Genomic DNA, 11,354 nt, shown 5'->3' with positions numbered 1-11,354 from the left:
CGTCCACGGCTGCGGGCCTCCCTGGGGAAGCCCTGCTCCTGCCCCTCCGCTGCCCTCATCCTCCCCTCACTCCTCTCGGGGGTCCCTGCACAGCTCACCAGAGATGGGCACGGAGTGGGAGCTGGGGGGAGGCGCCGCGGAGGTGGGGGGAGTGGCCAGGGCTCAGTCCCGAGTGGGGCCGAGTCCCGGGTGGGGTGCTGGCCAGGCCAGGCAGGAGCAGCAGGAGCCGGGGCAGAGGCAGCTCCAGCTCGGGCCCTCCGCTTGGCCCTCGACCCTGACGGTCAGCAGGGGGGCGCGTGACAAGTCAGGCGCTGGCCCCAGGGATGCGCGCGCCCGCCGGCGAGGCCCCCCTGCCCCCGCGAGCCCAGCCCCTGCCAGGCGCCCCCAGCGTGGGCTGCGGACCCCGGCGCCGCGCCCTCCGCGCAGAGCAGCTTCCTCCGCAGGCGGGGAGCCCCGGAGGCCGCGGCGGGCGGGCGGCTCCGCCGCAGTGACCTTCGCGCCCGCCCTGCGAGGGGCGCCCCGACCGCGGCGACCGCGCTGCGGGGCCCCAGGGGGCGCCGGCGGGCGGGGCCCGGGGCCGCGGGGTCTCGGGCCGCGGGGTCCCGGCCGCGGGGTCCCGCCCGCCCCGCGCCCGCCCCGCGCCCGCCCCGCGCCCGCCCCGCGCGGCCCCGCCCCGGCCGCCCCTCCCCCGCCGCTCGTCACGCCGGGACGCGGGGGGCGGGAGCCGCGGTGACGCGCCCTCCTCGCCTGCCCTTCAGCCGCCGCAGCGCCGCGTGGACCCGGCCGGCCCGCGCCCCGCCGCTGACCCGCCGCAGGTAACCCGGGCGCTGTCCACGCGCGGCGCCGCCCGGCCGGCCCGCCCCGCCCGCCCCGCCCGCCCCGCCCGGCGCCGTCCTGGCCGAGGCCGCCGCCCGCTGCCCCCGCTGCCCCCGGCCCGGAGCCGGCGCCGCGGCCGCCGAGCCGGGAGAAGTTCGGAGGAGGCCGGCTGCGCGGCGGGGCGCCCCCCAGGGCTCGCGGGAGGCGGAGCCCCGCCCGCACTCGGGTCTCCGCGGGGAACCCCGACGCTGCCCTGCCGCGAGGGACCCGCCGGCGGGGGGTGGGGGGTGCGGGGAGGGGCTGCGGGGAGGGGGCGCCGCTGCAGTGCGACTCCAGCAGGGGCGCCCGCCGGAGCCCCGCCGCCTGGACCGCGAGCCCCATGCCCAGGGAGGGGGTGCTTTGCACCCAGGCCCAGCAGCCCGGACCCCGAGCCCCATGCAGATGCAAGGGGGGCGCTTTGCACCCCACTTCTGCTTGTTTCCCAAGTGCTGTGATCCCGCGTCTTCTCTTCCGTGCCAATCCTGGGGGGGGCGGGCCGGGGGGGGCTGGGGTTCCCCTGGGTGGTCTCCAGGCTCCTCCACCAGCAGCCAAAGTCATCTCCCCTGAGGGGGACCCACTCAGGCCCGCCCACCCCTCAGGTGGGCCCAGCCCCTGCCTCCCACCAGGGAGGCAAGGAGAGGGAGTCACCTTCAAATGCCCCTGAGCCTGCCCCGCTCCCCAGGGCCGCTCCTCCGGGCCGCACCCCCCGAGGCGAGGCCCCGCAGACGCAGCCTGGACGCAGCCTGGACGCAGCCTGGACGTGCCCCCGGAGCCGGGGACAGGAGGCCTCGCTGCGGCTCCCTCTGCGCCAGTGGGGTTGGCTCGTCCTGGCCAGGGAGGGGCGCCCCCTTGCAGAGTCCCGTCCTGCCTCCGGTGTGTGCCCCTGACTGCCCCCGGCCCGCGCGGGGGGGACGCGGGCCCGGCCTGAGGCCACCTCTCTGTCCCCAGCAGGGAGCCACACGCCGCACGTGGAGCCACCGCCGCTGAGGAGCCGAGGCCTTCGCCATGGAGTTCGTGATGAAGCAGGCCCTGGGAGGTAGGCGGGGCCGGGCCCGAGGGTGACGGACCAGCCGTGGCCCTGAGGCGGGGTCCAGGCCGGGCAGTCACACCCCCACTTGGCCTGAGGGGCACCCCAGGCACCCCGGCCCATCCTGGCCGGCGGCTCCCCAAGGGCAGAGCTGTGGGCTGCCGAGGCCACCCCAGGGGAGCGGGCAGGGGACAGAGCTGACCGGGGGCTGGCGGGCGGGGCGGGGCGAGCAGCCAGAGGCCCCCCAGAGGCCGGGCCAGGGCGTGCCAGTGCACGTGTGTGTGGGCGCTGGGACCCAGCCTGCCGCACTCCTGCCCGCCGGGCCAGGCTGAGGGGTGGCCCGGCACAGACCGTCCCGCCCAGCAGGGCTTAGGGCTCCGTCCCGGGAGCTCCTCAGGCTGCACCCTGGCCTGCGCCCAGCCAGCCTCTGCAGTCAGTCAGTCCCGCGCTAATTCCAGCCGCGGAGCAGCTCTCAGCAGAGCGCAGCGCGGATTTGGCTGTCTACACGGCTGAAATTAGCTGGGTAATTGCCAGTCTGGCTTCCTTTGTTCCCTGTCACCCGGAGTTTCTCCTGCAGCGCGACAGCGCCCCTGGGCCCGTGCGGGGGTGGACAGGGTGGTGACAGACGGACGCCCCGGGGGAAACCTGAGACACCCCAGAGCCCAGTGAGGGGCCGGGGGCTGGGGCGCAGCTGGGGCTAGCCCAGAGCAAGGTGGGGGCAGGCCCAGCCAGGAGGCGGGAGACGCCCAGAGCAGAAGCACTGCAGGGAAGACGGGTGACCGGCGGGCCAAGGGACCCGAGGGACAGGGGAGAGGGAGCCAGTGAGGGCGCCGGGGGCAGGCGCGGAGGCGGAGACGAAGACAGAAACCGCAGCAACAAACAGCCAAAGCGCTCACGGCCAGGAGCCCGGAGCCGCGTCCCACACGCGCACCCGCCAGACAGCAGGGCCTGGGCCCCGACCCTGCCGCCGGGCCACCTGAGCCTTGCGCCCCGTTCGATCCTGGCCGCTGGCGCTAGCTTCTCAGGCAGACCTTGCTGGGGCAGCGCTTCCAGACCCAGGAGTCCCGAGCCTCACAGGCAGGCAGGCAGGCAGCGGGTCCCTGGACCCCCGCCGGGCCCTGTCCACGGTGGGCTCCGGAGAGTGTGGCCAGGGCCGGGCCCCTGTGCTGGTCTGGGCCTGAAGGCTCCTCGCTGCCCCCGCCCCCCCACCCTGCCCCCTGCGCGGGCCCTGGCCCCGGCGGTTTCTTGGACCACAGAGGAAGGGGCAGGCGGCCCCAGGTGACCAGCATGAAGGGCGGCGGGGAGGAACGTGTCGGCTGCTTCTCACAGCCCAGCGTCCCCAAGGCCTCGACAGGCATTGACCCCCGACTGTTCCGCCAGCGCCCCCTGCCTGGAGTGACCTGGCCGGCGCGGCTGCTGCAGAGCGGCCTTGAGCTGCTGGGCCGGGCGCTGGCTCAGGCCTGCGGCTCGGCCTCAAGGGCATAATCTGAAAACCTGTCTCCCAAGGCAGGAAATGTGGGTGGCAGGGCTGTGTCTGCACAGCGCGAGCGTCTGGCCTGCGGGTCACCAGCTGGGTGTGGACACTCAGAGGCCGATCAGGACACCGTGGCCATTTCGCCTCAACAGCTGGGTTCACGGCCGGCCCTCCACACCTCGGGGGGCAGGTCCCTGCACAGATGCGGCCCTGCAGGCGGTGCTGGGGGGTGGGTCACAGGCGCAAATGGACAGGGCCCTGCAAAAGCCCAGGGCAGCAGGGGCGGGCAGGCTCGGAAGCAGCCAAGAGTCCAGGGAGAACTGGCCTCCCCAGGGGCCTCTCCCAGGCCCAGTCTCACCCTGAGGGATCCTGGGGTCTGAGATCCAAGTGGGCAGCGACCTCATCCTGGGCCGGGGGCTGGGAGGCCATCCCCAGGCGGCTGTGCTGTCCCTGGGCAGGGCGAGACCTGGGCTGCACAGCCACTGCCCCGAGGCCCGCAGGTCTGGGGGACAGCCGGGGTGTGGGACTCCAGGGCCGATGGGCCCCTGAGGGTCAGCGGGTAGGGTCCTGCCCAGGTGTGAGTCGTCCTGGAGAAGGGGCAGCGTCCCCAACAGAGCTCTGCAGGACGGTGGCAAGGCTGGGCTGTCTCCCGCCGGGTGGGTGCCCGGGCTGTCAGGGAGCCCCAGGCCACCCACGGCTCCTGTGTCCTCCTGGCCCAGGCGTGTCGGCCTCTGCCCAGCCCTCCCTCGCTCCTCTCCTCCGCGGGCCTCGGCCAGGGCAGCGGCCTGATGGTCTGCTCCAGCCCCATGCCCTCCCACAGTAGTGCCCCCGGGGTGAGGCCAGGCACCCTGCCCTCGCCAGCTGGGCCTGAGGGCATCCTGCCCGGTCTTCTTGGGGCCAGCTGGCTCTCTCCCCGGTGCTGGGGGCTCCAGGCGTGCAGGTGCCACCAGCCCTGCCCTCTGGGATGCCGACATGCACGGCAGCTTCTCTGACGGCGAGGACTGAGCTAGGCTTCGGGGAGGCGGATCCGGGTGGCGCTGGGGAAGGAGCCTTTGACAAGGGCTCCAGGCGGGGCTGGAGGCAGCCCGTCCTGGGCGCTGCTGTCCTCTGCGCCCTGCGCTCAGCCTGTCCTCACGGCCAGTGGGCCGGCATGGGGGCGGAGCAGAGAACCAGCCTCTGCTGTGCGGGAGACACACCTGGTCTCGCGGAGCTGCCCTCGCAGGTGTTGCAGGCAGGTGTGCGGTCAGCGGGCACACGCCCCAGGGCCTGCGGGATGTGCCTGGCTCACCCCACAGGGTCTTGACTCTCAGGTGCTCGAGGCCCTGACCTAAGCCCCAAGGGCAAGGTGCCCCCACGGCTCAGCCTCCCCAGGCTGCGGCCCGCTTTGCCCAGGGGCCTCAGTGACGTGGAGCTGGACGGCGCGTGCACTCACCGCGTTGGGCTCGGCGGAGACGCTGCCCCACGTGTCCTGGGGGCCCGGGGCCCGGTTCAGAGGAACGACCTTCTCTCTGGAAAGCTGGCCCTGCCGCATGCGCCCTGGTCCACAGGCTGTGGCCGCGGGCCGGGAGCCGCTGGCCTTGCCTTCCTGGCGGCCGGAGCGCGCAGGGGCAGCGCCCGTCTGGGGGTAGCCTCTGGGTGCCTGCCCACGGCCTGGCCCGGCCTGGTGCATGGACCGCCTGTGGCGTCTACCATGTTATCCCTAACAGGAGTGGGACAGCTGCGGCCTGCGCGGCCACGCTTTCCCCGGGACGGCTTCGGGCCACTCCGTCTCTGTGCTGTGTCCCCGGCCCTGTGCTGGGACCCAGGCCGGCTGGCGGGTCAGCACCAGGCTGGGCGTGTGCCAAGAACCCGCCCCTGGCAGCCCTGTGGCAGGACGCTCAGGGGTGCTTGGGGGACGCCGGGGGTCCCTGGCATGGCAAGGAGGCCGGCCCATTCCCGCCCGCGGCTGGCACGCGTGGTCCACCCAGACTGACCCTCTGTGCCTGGTGCTGGGGCTGGCTCGCCGGGCGCGGCGTGGTGAGGCGGGAGGCGCAGGGGCCGTCCTGGGGGCTGGCGGGCAGGTGTGCGGCCTGCTGGGCTGCGGGTGGCTGGCGGCTGCTCTGGGGGCCCCATGGGCCAGGGCCTCTGGCTCCTACTTGCTTGAGACTGGGCGCCCCGTGTGGAGCGTCTCTTCCCCGGGGTGTGGCCGGGGCTGGGGCTGGACCCTGAGAAGGCGCGTGGCCAGTGGCCCGCAACCCCAGTGAGACTGGGCGGCTGGGCTGGCCGGTGGCCAAGGTCAGCACCCCAGTGTCCGTCAGCGGCCTCTGGCCTTCCTCCCCAAAACCCACCACCTCGGCCTAAGGAGAAAAACACCGGACGATCCTAATGGAGAGACACGCAAAATTCCTAAAAAGTACCAAAACTTTCAAGACCATCCAAATCAAGGAAAGTCCGAGAAACTATCAGCTCAAGGGGAGCTCACACGGCTGACCCGGCGGAGGTCAGGCGGGGCGGGGGCGGGGCGACCCGGGAGCGATGGGGCGGGGCATCCAGGGGCGGGCACCCAAGGGGCGGGGCACCCCGGGGCGGGGCGGGGCACCCTGGGGGCGGGGCGACTAGGGCGGGGCGGGCACCCAAGGGGCGGGGCGACTAGGGTGGGGCGGGGCGACTGGGGCGGGGCGACTAGGGCGGGGCACCCAGGGGGCGGGGCGACTGGGCGGGGCGGGCACCCAGGGGGGCGGGGCGACTGGGGCGGGGCGGGCACCCAAGGGGCGGAGCGACTAGGGCGGGGCGGGGCACCCAGGGGGCGGGGCGACTGGGGCGGGGCGGGCACCCAGGGGGCGGGGCGGGCACCCAGGGGGGCGCGGGCGCGGGCGCGGGCGGGCGGGCGCGGGCGGGGGCGGCGCTGGTCTCCAGCCCTGAGATAAAAGCGCATTTTCCGCGGTTGACAGACGCTTCGCAGACGCCCCAGGCGAGGCTTCAGGGCGGGGGGGGGTGCGGGGGGCGCCAGGCCGGGAGGCCCCCGGGAAGACGCCGGGACCCCGCGGAGCGCCCGCCCGGCTGCCGCACCAGCACCTGCCCGCGGGGCCGTCGCGGACTGTCGGGGGCGCCCCCGGGGCCCCGCTGAGCGGCCGCCGAGCTCGCAGCAGGGCCGCGGCGGCGGGCGGCGCTGGCGCCCCCGGCGCCGGCCTCTCTCCACCGGCCGCCCGCCCGCCCGCCCGCCGGGGCGCCGGGGCCCAGCCTTGGGGAGCCGGCGGCGCGGGTCGAGTCTGGCCTGCGGGCGCGGGCGGGCGGCGCGCCCAGGGCCCTTGCGGATGGCCGCGGCCGCCGAGCCCCCAGCGGCCGGCGGCCGGCCCAGCGCAGCCCCTGACCTCGGGTGCCCCCCCGGCCCTTTCCTGGAGCCCCGTCTCGCGGAGGGGCGGCCCGGCCAGGCCCTCCGGGCCCCGGAGTCTGGCTGGAGGCGCCGCTCGGGCGGGCGCGCGGGGAGGCCGGTCAGGCCGCGGGCGCGGAGGCGGCCCCCCCAGCCGGGCGCCCCCGAGCAGGGGCCGGCGGCAGGCGGGGCGCGGCCTCTGCTCCGGCGCGGCCCCCACCCCGCACGCACGGGCGCCTCGACGGGCGGGCGGAAGGCGCAGCCGGGCTGGGCGCGCTGACCCGCCGCTGTGGCGCGCAGGGGCCACCAAGGACATGGGGAAGATGCTGGGGGGCGACGAGGAGAAGGACCCCGACGCCGCCAAGAAGGAGGAGGAGCGCCAGGAGGCCCTGCGGCAGGAGGAGGAGGAGCGCAAGGCCAAGTACGCCAAGATGGAGGCGGAGCGCGAGGCCATGCGCCAGGGCATCCGCGACAAGGTGCGCGGGCGTCGCGGGCTCCTCGGGCGAGGCGCGGCCCCCGGTGCAGGCTTCCGGCGGCGCCTTGGGTGGGGGCGCACAGGGGTCCCTCCCGCCCCCCCGGGGGACGCCGAGGCTGTGGGCCGAGAGCCCAGCCCCGCCGCGCACCCCGGGGCGGCCGCCGAGAGGCCGGCGGGCCCCGGGGTCCCCGAGTCCGCTGGGCGGGGTCTCTCTGGGGGCTGCTGGGCTCCGTGAGGCCGGGGTCAGTAGGGGTGCAGGCAGGGCGGGGTCGCGGTGTCCCCACAGCTGCCCTGCAGGACGGGGCCGCGCGGGGGGTCACTACGGCCGCCATTATTTCGTCCTGCCCCCTCTGAGGACCTCCCAGCTCAGCGGACGGTGCCGGGCTGCCCGGGGCCCCCGGCGCAGAGCCCGCAAGGGAGGAGCGACCCCCGGGCCCAGGGTTGTGGGGTGCAGGCCGCGCTGTGGGCGGGCGCGGGGAGCGCAGTGCCCGGCACCTGCCCCGCTGCGCCCCCACCTCGGGTGGTGTACCCCGCGAGGTCCGCAGGACACCCACGTTCCTGCCGTCTCTTCCATCGGGACATGCCCAGGCAACCGCCTCCTGTTGCGCAGGCGGCGCCCCTTCTCCGACCACACCCCCGAGGTTCGGGAGCAGTGCTCGGCCAGGGGAGGGGCTCTAGGATGTGGCAGGGGGTGCGTGGGGGGCAGCAGCAAGGGCCACCAGGGGATCCGCTACTGCAGTGCGGGGTTTGCTCCTGCGGGCAACAGGGGTGACCTGGGCCTGCCCCCCTGCGCGCAGGCCTGGCAGTGCTCCGCGCCCCCTGCTCCCCCCATTCCTAAAGTCACGCCAGGCCCACTCGTGCCCCAGCTCTCAGGGTGCCCCCTGCGCGGGCGGGGCTGCCTCAAGGGGCCTGGCGGCCGGGGGCGGGACGGGGGCGCTGCCCTGACCCGCCCCACCCCGCCCCTCAGTACGGCATCAAGAAGAAGGAGGAGCGGGAGGCAGAGGCCCAGGCCGCCATGGAGGCCAACTCAGAGGGCAGCCTGACCCGGCCCAAGAAGGCCATCCCGCCGGGCTGCGGGGACGAGCCGGAGGAGGAGGACGAGAGCATCCTGGACACGGTCATCAAGTTCCTGCCCGGGCCGCTGCAGGACATGTTCAAGAAGTAACGCCCGTGCGGGCCCCCCTCGCCCTCCCCGCACCCCAGGCCCCAAGGGATGTCAGCGCAGGGTCACCCCAATATAAGCCATAGCCCTAGGTGTCCCCCCGCCCCCGGCCTCGGGAGCCCCTCCCTTCCCCCGCTGTCACGCTGTGCTCCTGCTGGAGGCGGGGACCCCCCACCTGCTGCTTTAACCGGACCCCCCCCCACAGCCCGGGACGCCCCTTACTGCTCCCGCGCTCACCGCCCACCCAGCAGCGTCTGAGGCCAGGGCCACCCAAGGGCCAGCCCCTCGACCACCCCTGGTGCGGCCCTGCGCGGTGGGCGCTGCGCCGCCGAGCCCAGGAGCACAGCCATAGTGGGGGGCTGGGATGGGGGCTGGGAGTGGCAGCAGCTGGTGCCTGGCGCCCCCTCCGGGCCAGCCTGGACCCCCAAGCTCCTCCGTGGCCATTGCGGCTTCCAGGGCGCCGGCTGCCCCTCCCCCGGCCCTGCCAGGTCTTCCCGCAGCACTACTCCCTGGGGGCTCAGGTGGGGGGAATGCCGGGGACACAAGCAATAGGCTGGGCGTCTGAGACACCCTGTCACAGCCCCACCCAGCCCTGCTCCTGAGTCTGTGGGCCCAGCCCGCTCCCCCTGGTCGGCACCTCCTGTCCTCCCCCACCTGAGGCTGCTCTGGGGGTGCCTACCCTCACCCCTAAACACCCACACCTTTCACAAGAGCTGGGGAGGCCTGAGCCGCCAGAGACCCGGCCTCCAGTGCAGGGAGCCAGAGGCCCACAGGGGCCCTGGAGGCGGGATTGGTGTTGTGGGGGAGCCCAGGCCAGCTTGAGGGACGCCCCTGGGCCTCTGCACCCCTGCTTCCTCCATCTGGCTCATTTGTGTCCCGATATGTTGAATCTCAGGTAAATGAGGTCTTCTGTATTCTCGGGTTTTAGCTGGACAGAAAGCCCCTGTCCACCCCTCATTGTACCCACGTGTCGCGGGCCAGGGCGCGGCCCCTGCTCTGCAGAGAAGCCATACGATTAGCCTGCAATACGCCGTCCCCGCGCGGAGCATGCCTGCCCGCGCCCCGCGCGCCCGCAGCTCCGGCTGCCCCCCACCCGCCTCGGGCGCCTGCCGCCCAGCTCAGCGTCGCTGTGGCTGTCTGTCCGTCTGTCCTTGGCCCATGCCCCCCCTGCATGTCGGGGGCCACCGCGTGCGTCTCCCCCTGGAATCACAGCCAATAAAAACAGTGGTTTCACCCGGTGTCTTCACTGCGGGCCCGCTGGGGGCGCAGGGCCGGAGGGAGGGCCCCTCACTTGCCCTGCCCCCGCTGGGGCAGCTGCCCGCCCCAACTCCGTCCTGACCCACATTCAGCCCCTGCCCTGTTTTCCCAAGGCCGCCGTCCAGGCCAGACCCGCTGCCCCTGCGCCTGGCCCAAACCTGCGCACGCCAGGCGGGCCACTCCGGGGGCAGCCCTTGGGGCCCATGGGGCGGCTCTCCTCGGAGCCCTACAGAGGCCTCTGCCCCGCGGACCTGGCTGCGGCCTGGCAGGGTCCCGCTAGCTTGGCCGAAGGGGCCTGGTGCCAAGCACCTGGGGCAATCGGCCGTCCACGGCGCTTGCCCCCACCAGTATCGGCACCACTGTGGCTTCTGAAAGCAGAGCACACTCCCGCAGGGCAGTCCTGCGCGTCCTCCGCGCCCTGGCGGGCCTGCCCGGCTGCTGGCCGCCCCCAGTGCCTGCACGGCTCACGCTGCCAGGACAAATGGGCAAAGGCGCAGAGTTCAGGCCCATCCCACGGCCATTCAGTCTGGGGAGGCCGGGAGGAGGGCTTGGGGGCAGGCCTCTCGCAGCCATGAAGGTGGTTGGGCACAGGGTGGGGGGTCCGACTGGGCTGAGGGACTGGGCTGGAGGAGGTTTGGGTGGGGGGCAGCAGAAGCTGGCTGGACTCGGGGCGGTGCTGCGGCGGGGATGGACTGGGGGGCCCAGGATGGGCCGGGCGGGATGTCCTTCAAGGCCCTACCACTGAGCCAATCGCCACGTTTGAGGCTGTGCCCCAGGGCCTGCGCCCCTCCTCAGCCCCCAGGCCCATTCCCCCCATGGTGCGCTCCCTGCCCGCGCCCCCCCCCCCCCCGCCCAGGTCACCGCAGGACAAGCCCAGGTGGGGCCGCTGCATCCCCAGGTCTCCCCCAGTAATAAACCCCAGTCACCTTCCCGGGTGTGTCTGAGCCGCCATCCCTCACCAGGCAGGCTGCTGTTACCTTCTAGAAACTCTGCTTTTCATGCGTGGGCCTCTGACCCCGTTCGAGGGGACTGTGTCCGAGCCAGGTCTCTCACCCGCTGCTCCGGCGCCCCAGCCCGTCTTTCCCAGCTGCCTCTGCGGCCCCACCTGGCGCCGGCTTTAGCCCTGAGGTCAGGCAGGCAGCATCAGCCCCCAGCCTTGCCCTCCCGCCGCCTCTGGTGGTGGTCAGTTGTCTTGACCCCGGCTGCCTGAGGGGGTCCTGCCAGGGCTCTGGGCTGCCGGCCCTCGGCCGTCTGAGCAGGATAGCGGCGCGTGTTGTCTCAGGTTTGTTTCCGCCGCTCTGCTCGCCCCGAACGACTGCGCATGGACCAGCCTCTCCCCGCAGTCCCGTGGTCTGGGCAGGTAGACAGCTGAGGCAGGCCGGGACGCCGCCCCGAGACCAGGGATGCTCCACGCAGGCCCTTGTGCTGCTCAGGGAGGAGCGGGCCCTGGCATGTCATGGGGCACTGGCCGCGGAGGCGCGCACGGCCTGGCTGGGGGCGGCGGCCAGGGGCCTGCCCACGTGCAGAGGTGCCGCGCCCACTGCGGGCTCCTGACAGGGGCAACGGCTGCTGCAGGGCCACAGCAGCCCAGCCCTCGCCCCAGGGTTCCGGGAGCCAACGGGGCCTGAAAACTGGAAACGCAGCTGGAGGCTTCATTTAACTGTCCATTAAAGACAGTGACTCGTTTCTGCCCCGAGTAAGACTCTCCGGGCTCTGCACAAGGGGGGCTCCACCTCGTGGGCCGGCTTCTCAGCC

At 74.2% G+C, this 11,354-nt stretch overlaps 1 protein-coding gene across 3 annotated transcripts; it reads left to right on the top strand.

Annotated features, from left to right (window-relative positions):
- The first annotated feature begins 783 nt into the window (after positions 1-783).
- CPLX1 (complexin 1) lies at positions 784-9,599 on the top strand. Of its 3 annotated transcripts, none has more exons than XM_037530267.2 (4): positions 784-815; positions 1,804-1,891; positions 7,006-7,181; positions 8,148-9,599. In XM_037530267.2, the coding sequence occupies exons 2-4, from the start codon at positions 1,861-1,863 to the stop codon at positions 8,343-8,345; spliced, it is 405 nt and encodes a 134-aa protein (XP_037386164.1). In that variant the 5' UTR covers positions 784-815; positions 1,804-1,860; the 3' UTR covers positions 8,346-9,599. The 3 variants fall into 3 exon arrangements, with proteins under 3 accessions (XP_037386164.1, XP_054544181.1, XP_037386165.1); XM_054688206.1 differs by having other exon boundaries at positions 789-815; positions 1,807-1,891; XM_037530268.2 differs by lacking the exons at positions 784-815; positions 1,804-1,891 and adding an exon at positions 6,230-6,306.
- Positions 9,600-11,354: the final 1,755 nt, after the last annotated feature.

This window comes from Talpa occidentalis, unplaced genomic scaffold (assembly GCF_014898055.3).
Source record: "Talpa occidentalis isolate TD23 unplaced genomic scaffold, MPIMG_talOcc4v2.1 talOcc4.6, whole genome shotgun sequence".
NCBI lineage: Eukaryota > Metazoa > Chordata > Mammalia > Eulipotyphla > Talpidae > Talpa > Talpa occidentalis.
This window is presented reverse-complemented; position numbering and strand designations above follow the sequence as displayed.